Source organism: Camelus ferus, chromosome 1 (genome assembly GCF_009834535.1).
Source record: "Camelus ferus isolate YT-003-E chromosome 1, BCGSAC_Cfer_1.0, whole genome shotgun sequence".
NCBI classification, from domain to species: Eukaryota; Metazoa; Chordata; class Mammalia; order Artiodactyla; family Camelidae; genus Camelus; species Camelus ferus.
The window spans coordinates 71,885,393-71,912,222 of record NC_045696.1 but is presented as its reverse complement, the minus strand read 5'-3'; the positions used below and the strand labels follow the sequence as shown (position 1 = coordinate 71,912,222).

Below are 26,830 nucleotides of genomic sequence, written 5' to 3'. Positions count from 1 at the left end.
GACATTCTGGCAATGCTCTGATCCCTACAACCATTTCCTTAAGAGGACAAAGTTCTCAGTGTGAAACATTTGCCCTTCATTTTCATTCTGGTCTAGTTGGATCCACCCAAATAAATAGCAGGAAATCAATTTTATACCTTTCTTCTCACTCACATAATTAAGGAAGGGCTGAGACTCGGGCAATGTCTTCCTCAGCTTCTTAGCAGAGCTGGTATCACCCCCCTGCTTTCATACCCCACTCTCCCATTGGATCCTACCTTGAGTCCTACATGGCTGGGGACTGGGTCTTTGCTCCTGGTAGCTCTTTTCATATTTTCAGTCCAGGGTACAAATTCCACTTCATTGTCTTTGCTTTAGAGAAATACACATGAACGTTGAACCACTGGAAAGGAGGGCACATATGTGCCTTCCTCCCTATACTAGTTGGAATGGCGCTGGCTCACACCAGATTATCCCCAGCTAAAGCCTCGTGGGCCTGCTTCATCCTCCTCCTCCACCTGTGGTCTAAGACGTGCCCCAGGTCTCTGGATGACATTCAGCAAAAGAACATTCAAGGGCTACCACCTGCTGGGTTATCTTAGCACCTAACTGGCTGCGAATCTTAAAGTGAGAGAGGTGAGGAGATGGAATCCCCTTCATTGTCTCCAAAGCTATTTCATTGGCTCACAATAGCTCCCTCCTGCCCTCTTCTCCGTCCTGAAGTGCCAGCTATTATAGTAACTCCTTTGGGTTAGATGAGCTCCACAAATAGGCACTTACTAGGCACTGGAGGTCTGAGATGAATAAGATGCGCCCTGAGCTAAACCTCACCTCCTAGCTCCGCTTGCAGAGTGGTTTGCTAGTCTGATGGGATCAGGCAATGAGTTCTTTTATTTGTTTATTCACTAAACATTTACCGAGTACCAAGTGCCAGGCCTTTGTATGATATGAGGCCTGCAGGGAGGTAAAACCAATAAGACAACCTCTATGCTGTAGAGGAAATTCCAGATCTAGCTGGGAGAAAAACTAAAGCACATTGTAAAATTATAATATAGCAAGTTAAATACTGTGATAGGGTCCTCCTTAAGAGCGTGGATGAGAGAGAAGGAGGGGAGACTCAGCTTCTACCAGAGCCTTCACCCCTTCCCATCACTACCAGATTTGTTTTAGGGCCCGGGGTGCCTCTATTAGGAACAGGCCAAATGAGCCTAAAAAACTAAGCAGGCTCTACCAGAACTGGATCACAGTCTCCAGGTGTATTCAACAAGCACTTTTTGGGTACGTCCTGAGTGCCTTGGACAGGGAGAGGAATTACAGATGGAGAGTTCCTAAGTGAGCAGGAGCAGGTGGGGTAAGGAGCACAAATGAGGACTTGACCCTGAAAGATGTGTGAGTGCATCTTCCTCCAGACAAGGAGGAACGGAGAGAGAATGATGATCAGGAGTGTTCCTAGTGGAGTAAGGGAAGCTGAACGAGTTAACATCAGAGGGTAACTTTGCCTACTCAGCAAAGTAGGAGGCAGGAAAGTCTGGTGAAAACAAGAGTAGAACTGGAGGTTCTCATAGGAAAGTTCCAGAAAACAGTCAGAAGCAAGGGCAAGTCTGGGAGGTTTCAAGATGGCAGGCATGACTCAACTGCAACAGAGCAACTAAGTATTAGGAAAGATACCCTAGGCTGGCAGTGGGGGCGGGGAGCTAATATTTTTTAATTAGAAAAATTAATTTAAATTAAATGAAAATTTAATTGGAAATCCCTTGTAATAAGCTAAATGTTGAAGAAAATCAATGAAAGTGATCATGTAGAATTAACAGGAACTATCTGTAACATTTGACACCTTTTTAAGAAAAAATCAGTATACACCTAGTGCTTGCTTTTCAAACTGTAGACTCCCTTGGGCTGAAATTTAAAAAAAAAGATCAGCATTCTGAAACATAAGCCAATTGGAATAGATTGCACACGCTGATTTTATACACACATACAAACACAGAACACTACAAAAATACATGATAGTGTGTAGATCTTGGTCTTACTTCCCCAGCAATTTGGAAAATGTTTCTGCAGTCCCAGCTCACTTGGCCCTGGCATCCTCCCCCACTTCTTTCCCATCCTGCTGCATCTCCTGTGCGCCTTGATTCTTAGTCCATCCAAGTTTCCATAGTTAGCTCCATGAGCACTGAATTAAGGAATAAACAATGTGCCCATGAAGTGCTCATTTTTCCCACCAGAGCCCAATTACATGACTTGGTGAGAGAAGGATCATGAATCTCTCAAACAGTGATAAGAATCACATCCTTTGTTCAGGTGTTGTCCCAGCTGTGAGAACAGCCCCAGGTCTCAGCCCCCAGTGGCCCCATTGCCTACAGCAGCATTAAGATCAAATGTCTCAGCCTGATATTTGAGGCTTACCTCCTTCTCTCTCAATCTCATTTCCTTCCACTCTACCCATGAAGCTCTGAAGCCAGGCTCCAAGTCACAACTGAACATGCTCGCTTGGAGGCAGCATGGTGATTTTCAAGAGCTCCTAGGTCCACTTTTGTTACCCATGTGACAGGCACAAGTTGCCCAGTTGCTGGGATGAGCCTGCAGCCTGGATTTCCCACCTCGTGCTCTGGTCTCTGCCAGGACCAGGGCTGTGCCTTGTGTCCACACACCGTGCAGCCCCTGCAGAGCTGCCTGCCCCTAGAGTCCCTCCCCAGGAGCCTGATCATCCCCCAGTCTCTCTAGACCTCCTGGTCACAGGTGGTCAGGCCACAAGTGAAGACTGTCCCCAACCGCAGTACCTGCCACCCTCCTTGACTTGCACTGCTGTGTCCTACACATGGGGTTACACTCCTCTTTTCTGCCAAGACCCTCTGACTCTGTAAGTCCCTCTGGGCACAAGGGCCCTTCTGCCTGGCTGTCTCCAGAGGCCCTGTCTCCACACCCCTCAGTGGCACCGGTGCCGTTCCTGCCACCTGAGAGGCCCCTGTCACCGGGGTCCCATGTGCCTTGCCAGTGTGCATGGAGTTTTCATGCCCAGCAGCCCCAGGTTAAAGGTGGTGTGGGGCAGTGTAGGAAGAACTGGGGTAACAATGCCGTGTGTGTCAGAGCTGTGTAAAGTGCTCGACAGGCATAAGGTCCTGGTGGTCCTGGTTTGGCAACCTTTGAAACCTCTCTCCCCTGTTGCCTGATGCCCCCGAGTCTGCGTTCTGCCCTGGAGTCTCATCAGCCAAGGGCCCCACTCCTGCTTACTCACCCATGGGGCTCTGAGGCCCCTCTGAATTCTGAGAGCCTTGCTGTTGGCATCACTCACCATGACATTTCATCAGACACTGCTTGTGAGACAGGCTCAGGGGACTTGGCTCTGCTGCTGAAAAGTTGTGTAAAATTTACCTTCTGCTTGCCTGTCTGTAGAAGGCAGAAGCTGGGACCACACCCTGGGCCTGTCTTCCAGTTCAATATGGTTTTAGTTTTTTAATCTAAATTATATGCTAGGGTCTGGTTCTGCTTATCTGTATTTTACATTCCTGTCAAAACCTAGCACGCATAGTGCTAGGACTTGAGGAACTCTTGAGAAATGTGTTTCTGAATTATTAACTGAATAAATACTATGACCTCATAAAGTGTTTTTCTGTGGCGCAGGGAAGGGCAAGGTGATCTAGTTAAAATCTAGACGGTAGACTAAGCTCAATATTGTTAAGGTGTCAGTTCTCACCAAATTAATGTATAGATTTTACACAATTCCAAATGAAATCCCAGCAAGCTCTCTTACAGAAATAGACAAGCTGATTCTAAAATACATACAGAACTGTAAAGGATTTTATAACTTTAAAAAGGAAGAACAATGTTGAAGGACTCAATCTGATTTAAAAACATTATAAAGCTACAGTAATCAAGATAGTGAGGTACTGATGTCAAGACAGAGAAACAGATCAATTGAACACAATAGAACATCCAGGAATAGATGCACTGATGTAAATAGTCAACTGGAGGAAGAAGAGTCTTTTCAACAAATGGTGGTACAACAACCATTAATGTGCACAAAACTGAACTCTGATCGACACTTCATACCGTATACCATGAAAAAAACCCCTCAGAATGGATCAGAGACCTAAATGTGAAACTTAAACTATAAAACATCTAGGAGAAAACATAGGAGAAAATCTTTGTGACCTTTTGACAAATATTTCTTAGGTATAACACCAACAGTATGATCCATAATTTTAAAAAAGTTGGATTTCATAAAAATTAAAATCTTCTGCTCATCAGAAGATACTCTTAGGAGAATGAAAAACTAAGCCACATACTGAAAGAAAATATTTGCAAAGCATATGTCTAATAAAGGACTTTTATTTGAAATATATTAAAGAAACTCTCAAAACTAAATAATAAGGAAACAAGAAACAAAAGATTTGAACAGACCCTTCACCAAAGAAGATATGTGGATGGCAAAGAAGCACACAAACAGATGCTCAAGCATTAGTCACTAGGGAAAAGCAAATTAAAACCTCAGTAACATGCCACTATGCACCTATTAGAAAGCTTAAAGTTAAAAAGACTGACAATACCACGTGTTGGTGAGGATGCGGAGCAAGTGGAGCTTTCATACACTGCTGTGGGAGTATAAGATGGTATAACCACATTGGAAATAGCTTTTAATTTCATTAGAAGTTAAGCATGCACCTGTTATATGGCCTAATCATTACACTTTTAGGTATTTACTCAAGAGAAATGAAAACGTATGTCCACAAAAAGGTTTGTACTCAAATGTTCATAGCAGCATTATTCAGAATAGCCCCTCAAAAGTGGAAACAAACCAAATGTATATTAACAGGTAAATGGATAAGTAAACTGAGGGTATATCCAAACAATGGAATGCCACACAGCAACTAAAAGGAATGTATTATTGCTGCACAAAGCAACATGAATGATTAAATCTGAAAAAAATGATGCTATGGTAGAGAAACCAGACCAGTAAAAGCACATGCTATATGATTTCTTTATGGAATTCTAAAAAAAATCAAATTAATCTATTATGACAGAAAAATCAGTGATCATCTGGAGAGTAGTGGGGAGTGAGGATGGGGCAAGAGATAGGTAATAAAAAGGGACATGAGGAAAATTTTGAGGGTGAAGAAGTGTTCATTATCTTGATTGTGGTGATGCTTTCACAGGTGTGTAAATATGTCAAAACTCAACAAATTGTAAACTTTAAATATATATAATTTATTATGTCAATTATAACTCAATAAAGCTGTGTTTTTTCAATAAGGCTATTTTTAAAATAGTAGTTTAAGTCCAGAAACTTTAATAAGCTAAAATGCATATTTCCAGGCATTAGCTGTAGCTATCCTAATTCTACAGTTCTAGGGTAGGACCCAGAAATTTGCATTTGTAATAAGCTCTTCAAGTAATTCCAATACAGGTTGTCCCTGAACCACCATTTATGAAACTCTGGTCTAGGGAGTAAGGATTTCTAGAACAATCTTGTGATTAGAACGTTTGTTTCTTGGGACAAGTAACTTTTTCTACTAGGGTTGTTATATCTTTCTGTACTATGCTCCCAGAGCACTCATAGTTAATTACTGTAACATAATTTTAGCATACTATTAATAGTTCAAAAGCGAAACTAAATCAGTTTTTCCCCATCTTACCTTTACAGAAGTTGAAAATCAATTATATGATCTTGTTTCTATTTCCTGGCAGAGGCCTAGAGTTTAAATTAAGAACTTATGATACTTGGTTGTAACCAAAAGCTGATGTAGTGGTTTTCCAATCACGCCTCTTAGTTTAACTTTTTCCACATCTTATGATGCACACCCACCCTCACATCCTCCTGATCAGTTAGTGATCAGAGAAGATACAGAAAAAGTGTGAAATGGTTGCATTCCTGCTAAGACTCTGAAGACAAAGTTATCTTTTCATATTTATATAATTTTTCTTACTAAACAATATAAACTATGGCTAGTATAAATCATAGGAGATAGATTTTCCACATGCGACTAGCATTTCTTAACACCAGCAACACTACCTGAAGGAAATATTAGAACTCAGATGATTAAGAATGTAAATTTTCCTATCTAATATCAATTGAAAAGACAAACGTGAAAGGGCAGAGCCTACTCAAAGATGATTTCTAATTTTTAAAAGAAATACATTGAGTGACATCTGTGAAAATGGTGCAGGGAAAAAAAAAAACCCAAAAATTCTCTCCATGAAAGAATGGAAAAAACTGGCAAAAATAGTCAGATACAATATTTTCAAAACACCAGAAATTAAACAGTGGCTTACAGCAATCAGGAGAACATTAATTCAAGAAGACTGGATGAATCTCAGTATGACCAGTGAGCTTTGAGGTGTTTAGTTTCCCTTCTTACCTTTTCTTCTTGGCGGTAGCCTTAGAAACCAAAGCCTGAGATTCTGGTGAAAATTAGTAAATTGGCAGCTGTAGGAGGGGGCAGAACAGGGTTGGAGATCCTTCAAAGTCTCATTTCCAGAAAACTATCATTTGACTTATCTGGGGTTTCCTTGGAATACTCTACTTGCAAGACTGTCTTTATTAAGCATTAACAAACAGCTTGCTCAATGTGAAAAGTCTTTTTCCCAGGAGCAATTGTAGAAAATGTCTAGAGACAATTGTTTAACTTCTTGGCTGCCTGAGGCATTGGATAACAGCTGGCCCAAGAATAAGCTAATCAAAAAGTTTAAAAGGAAATACTTGAGAATAAGATATCCATAGTGGCTTTGAACTCCAAAATATTCCTGAGAATCTAGGAGGCCATTGTGCACATGCCCAGAGCTGTGTGCATGCTCAGGAAAGATAAGAGAAGGCCTTATGTTCTCACCTCCACTGATCTTGAGGCTTTGCACAAACAGGAAATGAAGGCTAAGGTGGAACTGTCATTGTCTGGATAAGTATGGAAGGTATACCCCAATATCCATACAGAGACTCTTAACAAAGACTGGAATATTTATTGGTTTCAGATGTTTAAGGAAATCTCTGCCCAGTCATGAACTGAGTAGAGACTTCAGCGGCCTCACACGACAATGAACATAGATTTTATAGGATTAATTCAGAAAAGTCACTAAAACAAACAAGCAAACCAAAACAACAAACAGTAACAACAACAAATACTGGAGATAGAGGAAAATCTGATTTCTGGAGTTGCCACATTATGTTATTTTAAATGTCCAGTTTTCAAAAAAAAGTAATAAGACATGCAGAGAAATAAGAAGTATGGTGCGCGTGCACACACACACACACACACACACACACACACACACACACACAAGCAGTCAATAGAAACTGTCCCTGAGGAAGCCAAGACATTGCACTTCCTAGGCCAAGACTTTAAATCATCTATTTAAAAAATGTTTAGAATGAAAGGAAACTATATATTAGGAACTAAAGGAAAGTATGAAAAAAAAACTTTCATCAAAGAGAATATAAATAGAAATTATATTTTAAAAGGGCCAAATAGTTATTTTGAGTTGAAAAGTGTAAGAATTGAACTGAAAAATTCACTAGAGTGGCTCAATATCAGATTTCAGCAGGCAGAAGAAAGAATCAGAGAACTTAGATATGGGTCAATTGAAACTATCCAGCTTAAGGAATAGAAAGAAAAAGAATGGGAAAAAAAAAAAAAAAGAACAGAGCCTTAGAGACTTGTGGGATACCACCAAGCATATCAACATACACATGACGGGAGTCCAGAGGAGAGAAACAAAGAGGTTAAAGGAATACTTAAAGAAATAATGGAAGAGACTTCAAAAGTTGATGAAAAACACTAATCTACACATCCAAGATGATCTACAAACTCCAAGAAATAAAAACTCGAAGAGATCCACACCTACACATAAAATAATCAAACTGTCAAAATACAAAGAGACATAGCCAAGATGGCAGAGTAGGAAAACCCTGATTTCACCTCCTTTCATAGGTACACCATAATTACACCTATTTTACAGAGCAATTATTGATTAGAATGACCTGAAGATTAGCAGAAAAGATTTGCCACATCTAAATATATAAAGAAGGAACCACAATGAGAAGGGTAGGAGGGGCAGAGAAGCAGAATAGTCAAAATCCGTACCCTTGGGGTAGGCAACCCACAAATGGGAGGATAATCACATTACAGACGTTCTCCTCAAGGAGAAAGGGGTACAAGTCTCATATTGGGCTCCCCAGCTTAGGGGTCCTGCACCAGGAAGATGAGCCCCTAGAACATTTGGCTTTGAAGGTCAGTGGGGATTACTTTGGGGAGAGTCAGATGGCTCTAGGAAACAGAGATTCCACTCTTAAAGGGCATGCACAAAATATCACATGCTCCAAGACCCAGGGCAGAAGCAGTTATTTGAAAGAAGCCTGGGTCAGACCCACTTGCTAATCTTGGAGAGCCTCCCAAAGAGGCAGGAGGCAACTGGGACTCCCTCTGGGGATACAGATACTGGCAGCAACCATATTTGAGAGCTCATTGCAAGTACCACTTTGGAATCCTCCCCCTAGATTCTTAGTATTGGGACACAGCCCCACCCACCAGCAGGCCTGCTGCCCTAGGACCCCCTGAGCCCCCCAGGGACTTAGCCCTACCTACCAGAGGGACCAGGACCCAGTCCCGCCTATGAGCCATGCAGCCAGCTGCATCAGGACCTAAAAGTTCCACTTACTAGCAAGCTGGCTGCCTCCTCCACAAGGCAGAGCCTGGAAGTCAACTGGAATCAGGGCCAGCCCTGCCTGCAAATGCACTTACAGTAGTCAGCCCCACCACAACAGAAGGGTCCACACAGCCCATACAGGAGGCAGCCCTAGAGCATATCACTCTGGTGACCAAAGAGGAGTGTGCTGTTGGGCCTCATAGAACATCTCCTACATAAGGCCACTTCTCCAACATTGGGAAATGAAATTGACCTACCTAGAATACATAGAAATGAAAACAGAGAATTAGGCAAAATGAGGACAGAGGAAGATACTCTAAATGAAGGAATACGATAAAACCCCAGAACTAAGCAAAGTGAAGATAAGCAATCTAGTTAGTAAAGAGTTGAAGGTAGTGATCATAAAGATACAGGGAGAAATTTAAAAGGAGTTAGAAAATATAAAGAAAAACCAAGCAGAGCTGAAGAATACAATAACAGAAATAAAAAATACTCTAGAAGGAATAGACAGTAGATGAGATGAACACGTGTAGTTTACTGTACAGGAATCATACCACAACAAAGGTGTTAAAAAAAAAAACCCCAGTAGATTAGATGATACAGATGAGTGGATCAGCAAACTGCAAGACAGAATAGTGGAATCAACCAAGCTGACCAGAAAAAAGAAAAAAAGAATTCTGGAGTTTCCTCAAAAAATTAAAAATAGAACTACCATACAATTCAGCAATTCCACACTTGGGTATTTATCTGAAGAAAACAAAAACACTAAATCAAAAAGATGGCTGCACCACAATGTTCACTGCAGGATTATTTACAACAGCCAAGATATGGAAGGAACCTAAGTGTCAATTGATAGATGAATGGATAAAGATGTGGTTTATATATACAACAGAATATTATTCAGCCATAAAAAGGATGAAATCTTGCCATTTATGACAACATGGGTGGACATAGAGGGTTTTATGGTAAGTAAAATAAATCAGACAGATACAAAAATACTGTATAATATCACTTATATGTGGAATCTAAAAAATAAGTAAATGAACAAACATAACAAAACAGAAACAGAGTTATACATACAGAGAAAAAACAGGTGATTGCCAGAGGAGACGTGGGCAGGGGTAGGAAAGATAGGTGAAGGATATTAAGAGGTACAAATTTCCAGTTACAAAATAAATTAGTCATAGGGATGAGATGTGCAGCATGGGAAATATAGTCAATACTTTGCAATAACTTTGTATGGTGACAGATGGTTATTAGGATTATCATGGTGATAATTTTGTAATGTATAGAAATATCAAACCACTATGTTGTGCACCTGGAACTAACATAGTGTTGTAGGTCAATTACCCTTTAATTAAAAAAACCAAAAAAACAAAGAGAAAATCTGGAAAGCAGCAAGAGAAAAGCAATTTGTCACATACAACAAATCCTTAAAATAAGATACATACTTGATTTCTTGTTAGAAACTATGGAGGCCACAAAATAATCAGATGATATATTCAAAATGCTTGAAGAGAAAGACTCTCAACTGAGAATTCTACATCATGGCCAATTGATTTTTATTAGGGTAGGGTACTGTCTTAGCCAGTTTAGGCTGCTATGATAAAGTATCACAGACTGGGTAGCTTATAAACAACAGAAACTTATTTCTCATAGTTCTGGAGTTTAGAAGTCTGAGATGAGGGTGCCAGCAAGGTAGAGTTCTGGTAAGAGCCCTCCTCTGGGCTGCAGGTTGTTGACTTCTCATTGTGTCCTCACATACCAGAGAGCAGAGAGAGGAAGCAAGCTGTGTGGCATTTACAAGGGCACTAATCCCATTAATGAGGGCTCCACCCTCATGACCTCATCTACTCCTCACTAGCTCCCAAAGGTTTCACTTCCTAATTCCATTACATTGGAGGGGTGCATAGAGTTTCAACATACCAATTTTGGAAGAAAACAAACATTGTTATGTCACTTGTGCCAAGACCATTCAGTAGGGGAAAGAATAGTCTTTACAACAAATGTTTCAAGGACAACAGGATAGCCACATGTTAAAGAGTGAATTTACCTCTAATCCATACCATGTACAAAAATTAACTCAGAATGTATCAAAGGCCTAAATGTAAAGGTTAAAACTAAATTCTTAGAAGAAAGCACACGTGTAAATTTTTTGAGCTTGGATTAGGCAATGGTTTCTTAGATATGATGCCAAAACACAAACAACAAAGAAAAAATAGATAAAATCATAAATATTAAAAACTTTTATGCTTCAAAAGATATATCATCAAGAAAGTGAAAAAAGACAACCCACAGAACGGGAAAAATATTTGCAAATCATACATCTGATAAGAGTCTAGTATCTAGAATGTATAAATAATTTTTATAACTCAACCAGAAAAAGAAAAATAACCTAATTAAAAATGGGCAAGGAGTTAGACATCTCTTCAGAGAAAATATACAAATGGCCAATAAACACATGAAAAGATGTTCAAAATCAATAGCATTTTGGAAATGCAAATCAAAACCACAATGAGCTACCACTTCACAAACACTAAGATAGCTATAATAATGATTTAAAAAAAAGGATAATAACAAGCGTCAGTGAGGAAGAGAAGAAAATGGAACTATTAACAACTTGTTGCTGATGCAAACAAGAAATGGTGCTATGGCTTTGGAGATTCCTCAGAAAGTTAATATAGAATATCAAGTTACCATATGGCTCAGTAATCCTATCTATCTATCTATCTATCCATCTATCTACCGTTTATGCCAGAGAATTGGAAACACAGGTTCACAGAAAAACTTGTACACCAGTTTCCACAGCAGCATTATTCACAATATCTCCAAAGTGGAAACAACCCAACTGTGTATCAGCTGAAGAATGGATAAACGAATGTGGTATATCTATACAATGCACTATTATTCAGCCATGGAAAGGAATGAACTACTGATACATGCTACAACACAGATGAACACTGAAAAAAAAATCATGCTGAGTGAAAGACAACTAGACAGAAAGTCTCACATTTTATATGATTCCATTTATACAAAATGTCCAAAATAAGAAAATCCATAGAGACAGAAAGCAGTTTGGCAGGGGCTGGAGTCAGGGGAGAAGATGGGGAATGATTGCTGACGGGCACAGGGGTTTTGTGGGGGTGGGTAATGAGTATGTTCTGGAATTAGACAGTGGTGATGGTTGCACATCCTTGTGAACTAGACTAAAACCCAAAGAACTGTACACTTTAAGAGTGAATTTTATGGTATATTAATTGTGCCTCAAGCTTAAAAAAGTAGTGCAGCTTCTAAAAGTTACATCAGTCATTTAAATCTCTATTAACAGCCTATTTTCTTGGGTGGCTTTGGGATTTTAGATTGAGAAAGTTGATCTTAGCAATTAGGTGTGTGGAGGGGGAAACAACTAAAAGGGACAAACATACACACAACCACAAAAACCCCCACACAATCTAAAGCAAGCACAGGTGCTTCCAGGTACTATGAACATGTGCCCACAGTTATTTTCCAGGCAAATCATTTTCTTTAACAATATTCCCACTACAAAGCTGGAATCAGTATAACTCTCCAGACTAAAGTTAGCAGGGGTAACCCTACCTTTAATATTGTTTTGTTGTTCCATCAATAATTTACTTATTTCTGAAAACCAACAATCTCTGATTTCTTTTGAAGCTGCCTGCAATTACAGATAAGAGAATACTGTGAGTATCAGATCACCTGGAATATTAATTGGACAGGACTTTCATTCTCTGAGCGCCTTTTGGAATGAGTTAGGAAACACTTGTCGAGTCATGGAACATGACAGGGAAAGAGTAGAAGACACCTATGGGGGAAGGCATGAATTTTACCTGCAAGATGTATTTCTCAAGTCCATTTTGGTGGGCGATTTCAAACTTTCTGTTGCTCCTCCTTCCAAGTTGGCGAATTGAAAGTGTCATCAACTATTGTAAAGAAAGAAGAAAAATTTTTATATCATCCTCTTTTTTTTTTAAGTGAAAGCAAGTTTATTTAGAGAGATACATACTCTACAGACAGATTGGGGTCCGTCTCACTCAGAAGGGAAAGGGGCTTAGGAGATACATATCCCATAGGCAGAATGTGGGCCATCTCAAAAGGCAAGCGGGAAAGAAGCCAAGAGGTGTGGGGTGTTAATTTAAAGTAAAAGTAGATACACACTCCACAGACAGAGTGCGAGCCATCTCAGAAGGCGAGAGAGAGAGAGAAAGAGAGAAAGAGAGAGAGAGAGAAAGAGCGCGACAATATGATCCTCTTTTGATTTTAAAATCCTCCACATCAGCCACTCTAACCCTTTCTACCCTTGGTAGCCCTCTTCTTCCATCTTCCTTCCAAGTGTTGCGCTATCCTCTGTTAATGGCCTTAAGGAGCATAAAGCAATCTGGTACAATGTTATCTGTCTTCTCTTGTTCAAAGGACAACACAGACTGTATCTTTCCACATACAGAGCTGCAACCTTCAACCTTTAAGCAAAAGATCACCACTCCTTTAATATCTGAGTATTTCACAAATCTCTACATAATAGTAACTGAATTAGTATCCATTAAGAAACAGAAATAAGCAAAATTACTATGAATGAATTAACACTTTTAATCAGAAGAGCACAAATGTGTGTGTGTGTGTGTGTGTGATAGCTAGCTATGAAATATTTCCTATACAGGCCCGTGATACTGCTTGGTGTGGACATGGGTTCCTAGACCCCCAGGGTCAGGATGCTGTCTACACTTGTATGCAAAGGGTGCGTGCTTGAGAAGGGCAAGTCAAAGAGGAAATTCAGCCCATGCTCTAATCACCAAGTCCTTCCCTCTTCTGCCTGGAGGAAAGAGGGTGCTTTTTAATTACTTTGTCCAGACAGGCTGCCCTAGGGACCCTTTTCTCTACCCAGCACAAAGGCACCTGTGTGCCAGCTCTGGCCCTGGCTGGCGACTGATTACAAGCCCCGACTCTGGAGTCAGACAGTCCTGAGCGTGGATTCTCACTCTGTTGTGTGACATTTGGCAAGTTAACCTCACCTCTCTAAGCTTCAGTTCCCTATCTGTATAATAAGGTCATTTGTCTCCATAGGGTTGTGCTGACTCCTGGGTGCAGAAGGACCCCTTTACCTTGATAGACTTCTTAAAGCTGTAGTGAGGAGATAGACCCTGGTCACTGGGCTCCATTCGTATCTTACAGAACACTATGCCCCTTTCAAACAAATAGATTTGCCTCTGGCTGGGCTTAAATCGAATTAAGTCTTTCATCTTGTAACGATCCTTCTGAATGGTCCAGACGTTGAAAGAGCCATGCATCAACAGCTTCCCCAATTTTCCAATATCGTCCTTTGGGAAATGCAGACACATACACAAAGAGGCTGTTAAATTACTTGACAGGAAAAGAACGCTTAGGGGTCTGTTTTTAAATGACAAAGCATGCTTCTTTGAAGTTTACAGTCTTAAAAATGCCACTCAGGCTACTCTGTCACAAATCAAAACTAGTTTTGTGAGTTTCACTGAGCCTGGCAACATTCAGTTATATAAGGAAATAGTCTAGCTGTAGAAGGTAATAAACATAAAGCATGTTAGAAATACTTGAACTAAAGATATTGGTACTCTGATATTTTTGTACTGTAACTAATTTTAGCTAGCCGAATTCTATTTCCTCTTCTTTGTTTTTGATACAAGACACTATGTTAAAAGGGCAGGAAATTAATATAATTATGTTCAGGGGAGACAGAATCTTTTTGCTGCATTATGGATCGTTGGTAATCCATGTCTTCTGTCCGTATCCTAACATCTGCTTCAGGTATGTGAGAACCTGGGAACATGAGATTTGTTCTGAAAGGAGAAAGCTTAGGATGACATCATCTTCGTAACATTGTAATGGAAACGGTCATTACATTCAACTCTGTGTTTTTCACAGTGAGCGAACAGTGCAAAGATAATTTTAGAAGACTTTTTTTTTTTTGCCTAGTCTCTTTGGCTCTAGGGCACACATATGATGCCTCTCCCTCTTCCATCAAGCCTGCCTTTCTCATATGTCTGGTTGAAAGTCCAAATGAGGTGACCCTGCCCTCTCTGAGCTCTAAAAGTTGTCTAGTGAGATGAGCTAGGGATGTGGTTTTATTTGGTATTTTTCAAAAATTATATCACTTATAGTAAATAATCAAGAATTTATTTCCCTGAATCAAAACTCCAAAAGGAAGAACTATTTGAACAGGACCAGGACAGAGAAATTTCCCTGATTTACATCTAGCTGAGATAAATCCCTACAATTTCTGATAGTTAATATTTAGACATGTACATTATGTAATTAGGCATTTTTATAATTTATTATTTCTATCAAACTGTGAATATCTTTTTTCTAAAGCAGTTGACCATATTTCTGAAATTCTAAAACAAAAACTTCAAGAGCAACAAACCGTAGTCATTTCTATGGTGCTTGTGGCATACTTTCAGTGCTATTTTTCTCTTTTCGCTTTATAAAATTTACATGTGTCACTGTGGTAGATGAAACCCCTATTGAGGAATAAAGAGACCCCATCACAAGGCCCTTCTCTCTAAAAGCACGACACTCCTGTTCCAGGTTGTACAGGATCAGCTGGGTCACACTCCAAGACAGGTGGGCGGTAGGTCTGTGAGAAGTTTTCCACTCTATCCATTTCCTTCCAGAAGCGACTCAGATGTAACCACCTCAGCCTCAGTGAGGTGAGAAAGCCCTGCTTTCTCCTTTAAACCCATTCAGTTTGTACTGTACAGACATATATTTGCAGTGAATACATTTTAGTCAAGGCAACTGGCAAGAGTAGGTGCTTAATATTTGCCCCGGAACAAGTGTTATCGGTAGTTTCTATTTAAAAGTGTACTTACATTCCACTTCGCTTCAAAAATTAGATACATCTTGTAAAAATATACACATTATAGGCAGTTAGAAAATAACTTAGGAATTAGGGTAAAGAAAATGTAAAGATTAAAAATAAAGTAGGTTGAAGAGATTGTACATAAAATCCATACAATAAAGCCATGGAAACTTGCTGTAGACAAGCCTTTGACCTTCTAGCAGGCAGTACAGAGGGAAACATGGTGAGTTATATGACTCATCATGTCCAAAGACATACCTAAACCAGTTGTTCAGGAAAAACACAGCAATCCTGCAAGTAAGACGTGAGCAATTTCTCCCTTGGGTCCTCATAAAGGGTCACTGAGTCAAATACTGAGCCCACCCTCAACCACATCCCAGGACAGATGAATGGATTTTAGGTAAAGCTGTTTCTAACACATCTGGTAGCTGTGGAGGCATCACTTCATAGCATAGCCGTTAAAAGCAACTCTAAAAGAGGCCAGAAGGATAGGGAGTGGGGAACAAGTTCAGGTGTACCCTCTCCGATGGCCTGCAGAGGGCTGGTTAATGTTGGTTAAGGTGTCTGCCCAGGCCATGGGCTGCAGAGGAAACAGACTCGTCCACAGCCCTGCTGAAGAGACACCCTTAGGCAGCAATGTTCTTGTCCTTTGCAATCTCTGCACTGCTTTTTTTTTTCTTTTAACATTTTTTATTGATTTATAATCATTTTACAGTGTTGTGTCAAATTCCAGTGTAGAGTACAATTTTTCAGTTATACATGAACATATACACATTCATTGTCACTTTTTTTCTCTGTGAGCTACCATAAGATCTTGTATATATTTCCCTGTGCTATATATACAGTATAATCTTGTTTATCTATTCTACAATTTTGAAATCCCAGTCTATCTCTTCCCACCCCCAACCCCTTGGCAACCACAAGTTTGTATTCTATGTCTGTGAGTCTATTTCTGTTTTGTATTTATGCTTTGCTTTGTTTGTTTATTTTTAGATTCCACACATGAGCGATCTCATATGGTATTTTTCTTTCTCTTTCTGGCTTACTTCACTTAGAATGACATTCTCTAGGAGCATCCGTGTTGCTGCAAATGGCGTTATGTTGTCGGTTTTTATGGCTGAATAGTATTCCACTGTATAAATGTACCACCTCTTCTTTATCCAGTCACCTGTTGATGGACATTTAGGCTGTTTCCATGTCTTCACTATTGTAAATAGTGCTGCTATGAACATTGGGGTGCAGGTGTCATCCTGAAGTAGGGTTCCTTCTGGATATAAGCCCAGAAGCGGAGTTCCTGGGTCATATGGTAAGTCTATTCCTAGTCTTTTGAGGAATCTCCATACTGTTTTCCACAGTGGCTGCACCAAACTGCATTCCCACCAGCAGTGAAGGAGGGTTCTCCTTTCTCCACAGTCTCTCCAGCATTTGTCATTTGTGGATTTTTGAATGATGGCCATTCTGACTGGTGTGAGGTGATATCTCATTGTAGTTTTGATTTGCATTTCTCTGATTAGTGATATTGAGCATTTTTTCATGTGCCTATTGATCATTTGTATGTCTTCCTTGGAGAATTGCTTGTTTAGGTCTTCTGCCCATTTTTGGATTAGGTTGTTTATTTTTTTCTGATTAAATTGTATGAGCTGCTTATATATTCTGGAGATCAAGCCTTTGTCAGTTTCATTTGCAAAAATTTTTTCCCATTCCGTAGGTTGTCTTTTTGTTTTACTTATGGTTTCCTTTGCTGTGCAGAAGCTTGTAAGTTTCATTAGGTCCCATTTGTTTATTCTTGCTTTTATTTCTATTGCTTGAGTAGACTGTTCTAGGAGAACATTTTTGAGATGTATGTCAGAGAATGTTTTACCTGTATTTTCCTCTAGGAGGTTTATTGTATCTTGTCTTATGTTTAAGTCTTTAATCCATTTTGAGTTGATTTTTGTGTATGGTGTAAGGGAGTGTTCCAGCTTCAGTGTTTTACATGCTCCTGTCCAGTTTTCCCAACACCATTTGCTGAAGAGACTCTTTATTCCATTGTATATTCTTGCCTCCTTTGTCGAAGATTAGTTGACCAAAAGTTTGTGGGTTCATTTCTGGGCTCTCTATTCTGTTCCATTGGTCTATATATCTGTTTTTGTACCAATACCATGCTGTCTTGATGACTGTAGCTCTATAGTATTGTCTGAAGTCTGGGAAAGTTATTCCTCCAGCCTCTTTCTTTCTCTTCAGTAATGCTTTGGCAATTCTAGGTCTTTTGTGGTTCCACAGAAATTTTATTATGATTTGTTCTAGTTCTGTGAAATACGTCCTGGGTAATTTGATAAGGATTGCATTAAATCCGTAGATTGTCTTGGGCAGTGTGACCATTTTAACAATATTGATTATTCCAATCCAAGAGCATGGGATAGCTTTCCATTTTTTAAAGTCTTCTTTAGTTTCCTTTATCGATGGTTTATAGTTTTCTGTGTATAATTCTTTTACCTCCTTGGTTAGATTTATTCCTAGGTATTTTATTACTTTGGGTGCTATTTTAAAGGGGATTGTTTCTTTACTTTCTTTTTCTGTTGATTCATCGTTAGTGTAAAGAAATGCAACTGATATTTGAATGTTAATCTTGTAACCTGCTACCTTGCTGAATTCTTCAATTAGTTCTAATAGTTTTTGTGTGGACCTTTTAGGGTTTTCTATATATAATAACATGTCATCGGCATATAGTGACACTTTTACCTCTTCTTTTCCAATTTGGATCCCTTTTATTTCTCTCTCTTGTCTGATTGCTGTGGCTAGGACTTCCAGGACTATGTTGAATAGGAGTGGTGATAGTGGGCATCCTTGTCTTGTCCCAGATTTTAGTGGGAAACTTTTCAGTTTTTCACCGTTGAGTACTATGCTGGCTGTAGGTTTGTCATATATAGCTTTTATTATGTTGAGATATGTTCCCTCTATACCAACTTTGGTGAGAGTTTTTATCATAAATGGGTGTTGAATTTTATCAAATGCTTTTTCTGCATCTATTGAGATGATCACGTGGTTTTTGTCCTTTCTCTTGTTGATGTGATGTACCTTCACATTGATTGATTTGTGTATGTCGAACCACCCTTGTGTCCCTGGGATGAATCCCCCTTGGTCATGATGTATAATCTTTTTTATGTGTTGTTGGATTCTATTTGCTAATATTTTGGTAAGGATTTTGGCGTCTAGGTTCATCAGTGATATTGGCCTATAATTCTCTTTTTTTGTAGTGTCTTTGCCTGGTTTTGATATCAGGGTGATGGTGGCTTCATAGAATGAGTTTGGGAGCATTCCCTCCTTTTCAATCTTCTGGAAGAGTTTGAGAAGGACTGGTATGAGTTCTTCTTTGTATGTTTGGTAGAAGTCCCCAGTGAAGCTGTCCGGTCCTGGACTTTTATTTGTAGAGAGGTTTTTTATTGCTATTTCGATTTCATTTCTAGTGATCGGTTTGTTCAAGTGGTCAGTTTCTTCTTGATTCAGTCTTGGTGGACAGTATGTTTCCAGAAACTTGTCCATCTCCTCTAGGTTATCCAGTTTGGTTCCATATAGTTTTTCATAATATTCTCATATGATATTCTGTATTTCTATTTTATTTGTTGTAATTTCTCCATTTTCCTTTCTTATTTTGCTAATTTGTGCTCTCTCTTTTTTCTTCTTTGTGAGTTTGGCCAGAGGTTTGTCGATTTTATTTACTTTTTCAAAAAACCAGCTTTTGGTTTGATTGACTTTTTCTATGGTTTTTTTTTAAATCTCTATTTTATTTAATTCCTCCCTAATCTATATAATTTCCTTCCTTCTGCTGCCTTTTGGGGTTTTTTGTTCTTCTTTTTCTAGTTCCCTTAGCTGGTGGGTTAAATTGTTTATTTGAGATTGTTCTTTTTTGAGGAAGGCCTGTATTGCTATAAACTTCCCTATTAGCACTGCCTTTGCTATGTCCCATAAATTTTGTGTGGTTGTGCTTTTATTTTCATTTGTCTCAAGGTGTTTTTTAATTTCAGCTTTGATTTCCTCATTGACCCATTGGTTTTTTAATAGCATATAGTTTAATCTCCATGCTTTCCTTTTTTCTCCTTTGTTTCTCTGTTGTTGATTTCTAGTTTCATGGCACTGTGGTCAGTAAAGATGCTTGAGATAATTTCTATCTTCTTAAAATCGTTGAGGTTTCTTTTGTGCCCAAGTACATGATCAATCCTGGAAAATGTTCCATGTGCACTTGAAAAGAATGTATATCCTATGTTTTGGGGGTGTAATGCTCTGAAAATATCCACCAAATCTAACTTTTCTATTGTATTATTTAATATTTCTGTTGTCTTATTTATTTTCTGTCTGGAAGGTCTGTCTAGTGATGTTAGTGAGGTGTTAAAATCTCCAACTATGATTGTATTCCCATCAATATCCCCCTTTATCTCTGTTAGTAATTATTTTATGTACTTAGGTGCTCCTATATTGGGTGCATATATATAATCTCTGCACTTCTCACGCCTCCCACAGCCACAGCCATTTGAACCTTGGTAAGCAATCGACCAAAGGATGTGAAGAGATGTGCCAGCCCCTGAACACAGAGGCCTGGTGTAAACAAGATGTGCTGGGAGTCCACTCTGATCCCTGTCTGAACTGAGGAGAACAGAGGAGGAAACAGAAAGCAGCAGGAGTTGTAGCTGTGAGATCCTTTACGACAGGGCAAGAGGTAGAATAAGGGATAAACAAGCAGAGCAATGAAGAGCGTGAGTCACCAGGAGCTATGAGGAAGAGGAAAAGACTCCGATGGGGGAAAGAAGCAGTCAATGGGCAGTGAGGGAAGAGGACACACCTGCACTAGTAGGCAGAGCACACAGGGGAGAACCCCAACTCCTCCCCAGGCCAAGGCCCCAGAGTTGCTGTGGATTCTGGAATTGTCTAGTTCCCACATCCATGAGCCTGGTCCTGCCACTGTTCTGATTCCTTCTGAGGCTATGTGGTTGCCTTTTCTAGTAAGCCTGTCATCACTGGAGGTCACTGAAGAAAATTGCTGGGTCTTCTGAGTTGAACAGATGGGCTGCATATCACCCAGGTCACCTTGCATAAACTTGCCCAGGACCAGGCTTGTGATGAGATCCAACATCTCAATACTCGAGGCCCATCCTGTGGTGGCTGAGGGCACATGGCCTGCACAGTACTGATGAAGGACAGGTGCATGTATGTTACCATGATCCAGGATACATGCCTGTGTGGAGGCCACTTCACCTCCAAAGGGAAGAGGGAGAGGGGATTGCTCTGACAAGGACAAAGGATGAACTTTGGCCATTTTGCAACCACATGTATTCTTTCTTTCCAATCAGATTGTAGTTGGTCCCAAGTCCAGAGACCACATGTACAACCTCTTGCAGATACTTGTGCCCTAGAAAGTATTTAATCACCTATTGGCATTTAGTGAGTGTGTGTGTGTGTGGGGGGGGGGGGTGGGTAGGGAGGAGGACATTAAGCTAAATACTCAGAACCGTGAGGAAGCTAATTCAGTGATGACCCTGAACTGGGTTGAAAAGCATTTTCAAAGAATTCATGTCTACCCAGGACCTCAGAATGTGACCTTATTTGGAAATAGTCTCTTTGCAGATGTAATTAGGTTAAAATGAGATCCTATTGGATTGTATGGGTCCTAATTCAATGACTGGTGTCCTTATATGAAGAGAAAACAGAGACCTAGAGACAAACACATTAAGAAGACAGTCATGAAGACAGGCAGAAATTGGAGTGATGGAGCTATAAGCCATGAATGCCAAGCACTGCTGGCAACCTCTAGAAGCCAGGAGAGAAGTAAGGAAGATTCTTTCCTAGAGCCTTCAGAGAGAGCATGGGCCTGCCAACGTCTTGATTTTGGATTTCTTGCCTCCAGAACTGTGAAAGAATAAGTTTCTGTGGTTTTTAGCTACCCTGTTTGTAATGCTTTGTTATGGCAGGTCTAGGAAATGAATATATCCCCAACCAGTTTTTCCACTAGTGATGTAATAGTGTGGCCATCACTTTGGTGTGTTGATGAATCTGATGGGTGTGAGCTCAGAGATATAGCACTGCCCAAAACAAATAAGCAAAGGAAATGTCAGATGGTCTCTTCCACGTGGGAAATGATGGTGAAATAATCTAGTAAATGCTACCATTTTCATGTGTGGATGTTTTGTAGGTAAGCGCTCTGAGGTAAGAATTTCAAATGTAATGATATCAACCAAATGAAGAATCTGGCTGAGAGTGAATGCAGGGGAGATGGCCTCTAGAAGGAGACCTCTTCTGGGTGCCCAGGTGTCCCTTCCTGGCAATGACAACTAAAGGGACAGGGCGGTATGCTTCTTGCACAAAGAGGCAGGAAACATCTGGATAAATGAATTAGCACAAAGCTTAGTCCAGAAATGAAAGGCAGAAGCTGTGGGACAGAGGGGCCCATGATTACAATGGCCAGAAGCAAAAGGGTTCCTTCCTTTCCCACCTGGTTAAGTAGCCAAATCTGGGTCATTTAATGAGCATCTACCTGGTGCCAGGCATGGTGCTAGGTGCCTTAATTGTGATTTAATCCTTATTTACTCCTCACAATCCCCTTGACATAGGTGGTGTAAGTGTGAAAGAAGCACAAGGTAATTCCAGTGAGTCAAGGTTATTTGCTCAGCCTTATCTCTGCAGTCAAGGAAAGTGGGAAATAAAATAGAAAATAAAATATTTGACCTTAGCCCACAATAAACTTGCAATAAAAAGAATTCCTTTACTGAATAATATACATTTATTTCATAAAATAAAAATATTTCATTCAACTTTTACTATTCATTCTTGGAACTTGTTCCTGGCAAGTCAAGATTTAAAAGAATTCTAAATGCATCTGTTTTATGCATTGTATTGAACAGGGAGGAAACTTTTCTTTTTTTTAAGAGAGGGAAATTACATCTCAGTGTTCCACAAAACAAACTTTCTTAAAAAATTTTAAGTTTCCCATGATTAAATTAAACCAAGAACTAACTGAATGTACACAACAGGGAGAAAATATAAATATCAGAAGGGCATTTTTCTAGTTGTTTTAATAATGATTTCATCCCATCAAGTTCAATTCATCTCCTTTACAAAACCAGGCCAACACTGGATGTCAAGTAGAGAAGCTAAGAGGTTAAGTTCTGGATTCATCCCTACTTATGACGTGTGATTGTAAACACCTTGTGATCCAGTTCTACAAAGCTGATACAAAGAATCTCAGAATCATGATAACTGAGTTGATAGTAGTCGAGTTGTTAGTAAACTTGAAACAGACCCAGATGAAGAATATGTTAAGAGGATGTCACCCTGGACAGGGGGTAGAGATCCAAAATGTAGTCCTCGCTAATGACTGAGTGATTTGGGGTGAGTTAACTCTTTTCTCCATGGAAAAGTTCCTGAATCAGAAAGTTGAAAAGTCTAATGCCTGCTCTTCCATGATTCAATAGGATAAATTAGCTAATGTATTAGGAGTAAAGCTAGTTAAAGTCTTAGTGAAAAAGAAACCATAAAGCGTATGTCAAAGGTACAATTCTGAGGATACATAGGGAAAAAAAAGTTCTTTGCATGTGGTGTAAAAAAAAAATCTCTAGAATTCTATAAACTTATTTGCATGAAAGCCAGCTTGGAATGAAATTAGAATGCTATTTATTCAAATTTGATCATTCTCTTCTCATGACTTCCTCCTCCAATGTTTCTTACACTCAGAACAATAGCTAGGAGTTTCCTGCCCTGTGTACAGTTTCCAGGACAATCTTTTGATTCAGGGAAATGGATATCTAGTAGGGGTGGCTGACATGTATTCAAAGATAAAAAGAAAAACAGAAAGATCTCCCAAATGATTAAACAAATTGCTCTCTTGACTTTCCTTAGACAAAGAAGGAAACAATTATCATCAAGAAAATAATCCTCTGTCCCACACACACTGTGGTTCATGAATACCTCTTAAATCATGCATCTGTAGTAAGCAGAGAGCATTCTGGAGTCCCAGGGGACAGCAACAGCATTGCTGCTCAGATCTCAGCAAACATTGTGGGGCTGTTTCTGAGACACTGGCCAGAGAAATACCAAGAGGGAGGGAAATAAAAAGATCACAGTTTTGTTTTGTTTTTTTTCCCCCTAATTAATCTGCATGGTTTGATTTCTGACAAGGAAAGAAAAGGAAGGTCATTTCATCTACCCAGATGTCAATAAACAGTATGTTAAAACCAGGTGAAAAGGAAAAAAAGAGAAGAAAAGTATCCATGTGAAAGGTAATTCTCTGAATGCTTGATCCCTGTGTGGCAGACAGAATAATAGCCTCCCAAAGAAGTCCAGGTCTTAATCCCTAGAACCCGAGACTATGTCAAATTATATAACAAATGAATTAAGATTGTTATTCAGCTGACTTCAAGATGGGGAGATTATCATGGATTAACTGGGTGAGTCCTTAAAAGTGGAAGAGAAGCAGAAGTGAATGTCTGAGTGATCCTACTGAGAAGAGCTCAACCCACCGTAGCTGGCTTTGAAGATGGAGCAAGAGGCCTTGAGCCAAGGAATGTGGGCGGCCTTTGTAAACTGGAAAACGAGATTCTCTCCTAAAGCCTCCAAAAAGGAAGGCAGACACTTTGATTTTATCCTGGTGAGACTGTGTTGTACTTCTGACTCCGGGAACTGTAAGATAGTAAGTTTGTACTATTTTAAGCCCCACCAAGTTTGGGGTAATTTATCATGACAATGATGGAAAATACACCTGAGTCAAAATCCAGAGTACATCACAGTGAAAACCATCTGGATCAGTTACGTCCCAGTCCCAGGAGGTCCTGCAGTGATTGAGGATGATTTGCCTGAAATGCCTGGGTCTGGTCTACTCAGAGTTAAGCCTGATGCCAGAGTTGAGAAGGCTCAACCCTCCAGCACTCCCTCTTTTGGTATTTCTCCTTAAGCACTTGGATTAAGGGATGTACCTAGTGTGTTTGTTGGGTCTCTTCTGGGATCTGTGATGTGAAATGGTACTAGGCTTTCACTTAGGGCCCATTTTTCAAAGCAATTTTCACGGAGAAAATATGAGTCAAGAAGGAAGCTCTTTTATTGATATATTGATAAAGTACAATATCCTTGCTGTTTATTTTATGTCAATAGCTAATTGAATTAAAAAGAAGATTGTTGTCAAAAGGAATAAAAATAAACAAAAGCAAAAAAAAAAAGATGAATTGGATCTGAGGATCTCATGTATAACACGGTGACTATAGTTGATAATTGAAATTCGCCAAGAGATTAGAATTTAAATGTTTTGACCAATTAAAAAATAGTAAATATATGAGGAAATGTATATATTAAATTAACTCAGGGAGAATCCTTTCATAATATATATGTACATCAAATAATCATGTTGTACACTTTATGTATCTTACCATTTTATTTGTTAATTATACCTTAATAAAGCTGGACTTAAAAAAAAAGGAAGGAAGATCTTTTAATCTTCTCATGGTGCCACAAGTGAGAAAATAAACTATTCCGTCAGTACTTTCCCTGCCCCTGTATGTTCTGGCTCCTGAGTTCCTGCTTCTTGTGGAGTGTGGGTCACTTTCAATGTTTAGGACCCCAAGGAACACAACTCCAGATTCCTAAAAACACTGAGGTGCTGCTTGGAATCTCATAGCATGGGTTTGCTGATGGATTTAGGCTACTTTGCCCAGAGTCAAATTCCTTGCCTATGATCATTTCTCTAACATTTCTACAGCATCTCCTACCTTTGTAAGACTGTGCCTGCCTTCTGTTGCAACATTCCAACACCTGCTATGAAACATACCGGACATCCGGTGACAGCTGCCAGGTCCACGGCCAATTCACAGGACTTGATCAAATCCTCCAACATGGCCAAAGCTTGTTGTAGTTCAGCTGAAAAGGCTGACTCCTTGGTCCTCTTTGGTCCATTCTGTGGAAACCAAATGCCTTGTTGGAAATCAAAAGGTAAACCATCTACCAAGGGAAGAAGGAAAACAGGACAGAGATAAGGAGCCATGGATTCAGCCAGCATGAAGTGACTGAGAAGGTGGCTACATCAACCTGTTTCCCTGCTCCCAGAGAATGGTGACTAAGGGTATTTGCTGGTTTAACTACATGATATATAGATATACAAGCAAAATCATTCACTGCACCTTCTACACATTGAAGTAGTGAAGAAAGAAGTTCATGAAACCTTGGACATTACATTCCAGCTCTATAAGAAACATCCTTAAACTAACCATATTTCAATAAAAATATATTTTTAAAAAAAGGGAAAAGAAACACCATGAGCTTTTTTAAAGCATGAAAAACCCAGCCCTTTAAATAGGCTGCTCTCCCTTTTACTTGCCTGTCCCTGGGGCCTGTTGAAAAGTATAGTCTGAGTATTATATTCCTATATTTCATGTGGCAGTCTTATTCCCATGGGTAAAATTATACTTAAAACCATCCCCCAGAGGAGGATATTTGTAAGCTATAGAGGCAAAGAGTGGGCTGCCAACTGGAGGTTTACTCATGATTTACATGTAAACACCATCATGGTGGCACTGGCCTCATAGAATCTCCCCTAGCTCTGCGCTTTCTCCTTCCTCTTCTCCTCCAGGCCTCCCCATGTTCTGTCCTCATTAAAGATGCCAAAGAGGTAACCCAATGTGGTCTGCACCTCTCAGACAGCATAAAGACCCAGCGTTAAGTGGAAAAAGCAGTGATGGCTAATTCAGGGGCCCAACGTTCCAGTTATTACTACTGTGACATTTAGGACATGATAGGGATGGTTGTTTCAGCTCGAAAGTCTTTTGCTTTTAGGGTTTCTGTATTTTATTACACTGCTATCTACATAGCATATTTATCTATTATCTGGTAAATGCAAACAAAAAGATTTTGGTTTTGTCCCCTTGTTTTTTAACCCATCAACTTCTACAACAAGGAACAGAGAGCCCTTTGCTGCCCTCCCCAGGATAGCCCCACGTCTTCTTGTCCTCTACAGCAAGATGTAAGCAGAGGGTTGTGTATTTTCTTAATCTCTACTTAAACACTGAAGATTAGCATCTTTGGGTCATGAGTGACCGGGCTGATGAACGGAGCAGAGCGTGCTGCTTCCACTAAACCATCTGCCATGGATTCTTACCTTCTCACTCATGGTAAATATGCTTCAGGTCCTGGTGAAAGACAATAGGCTGTCACCTGAGTTTATTGTAATGTCAATAAAGGATTAAAAGTTCTTACACCAGACATCTTCCTCTTTACCAAACACTTGAAACCCTTCCTTTTAGAGACTCAACTGTTCCTGATCCTTCTCCTTCCCACTAACCTTCCTCCTACAAACCCAGCAGGTGGCTAGTTTTAAACTGTGTGATACAGGGCTCAGAAAAATTCTTAGAAACATTA

The 26,830-nt window shown here is 39.7% G+C and overlaps 1 protein-coding gene across 7 annotated transcripts in view; it reads right to left on the bottom strand.

Moving 5' to 3' along the window:
- MCF2L2 (MCF.2 cell line derived transforming sequence-like 2) overlaps positions 1-26,830 on the bottom strand; it is a 206,709-nt gene that overhangs the window by 10,476 nt on the left and 169,403 nt on the right. For 5 of the 7 annotated variants that reach the window (XM_032483474.1, XM_032483460.1, XM_032483484.1 and 2 more), the window contains 4 exons: positions 25,248-25,373; positions 13,731-13,946; positions 12,462-12,554; positions 12,211-12,289 (listed from right to left, as the gene is read on the bottom strand). In XM_032483474.1, the coding sequence (XP_032339365.1) occupies positions 12,211-12,289; positions 12,462-12,554; positions 13,731-13,946; positions 25,248-25,373 (514 nt within the window). Of the gene's footprint in view, positions 1-12,210; positions 12,290-12,461; positions 12,555-13,730; positions 13,947-20,908; positions 25,418-26,830 lie in introns of those variants that run through there. The other 2 variants (XR_004321303.1, XM_032483506.1) reach the window with 2 other exon arrangements.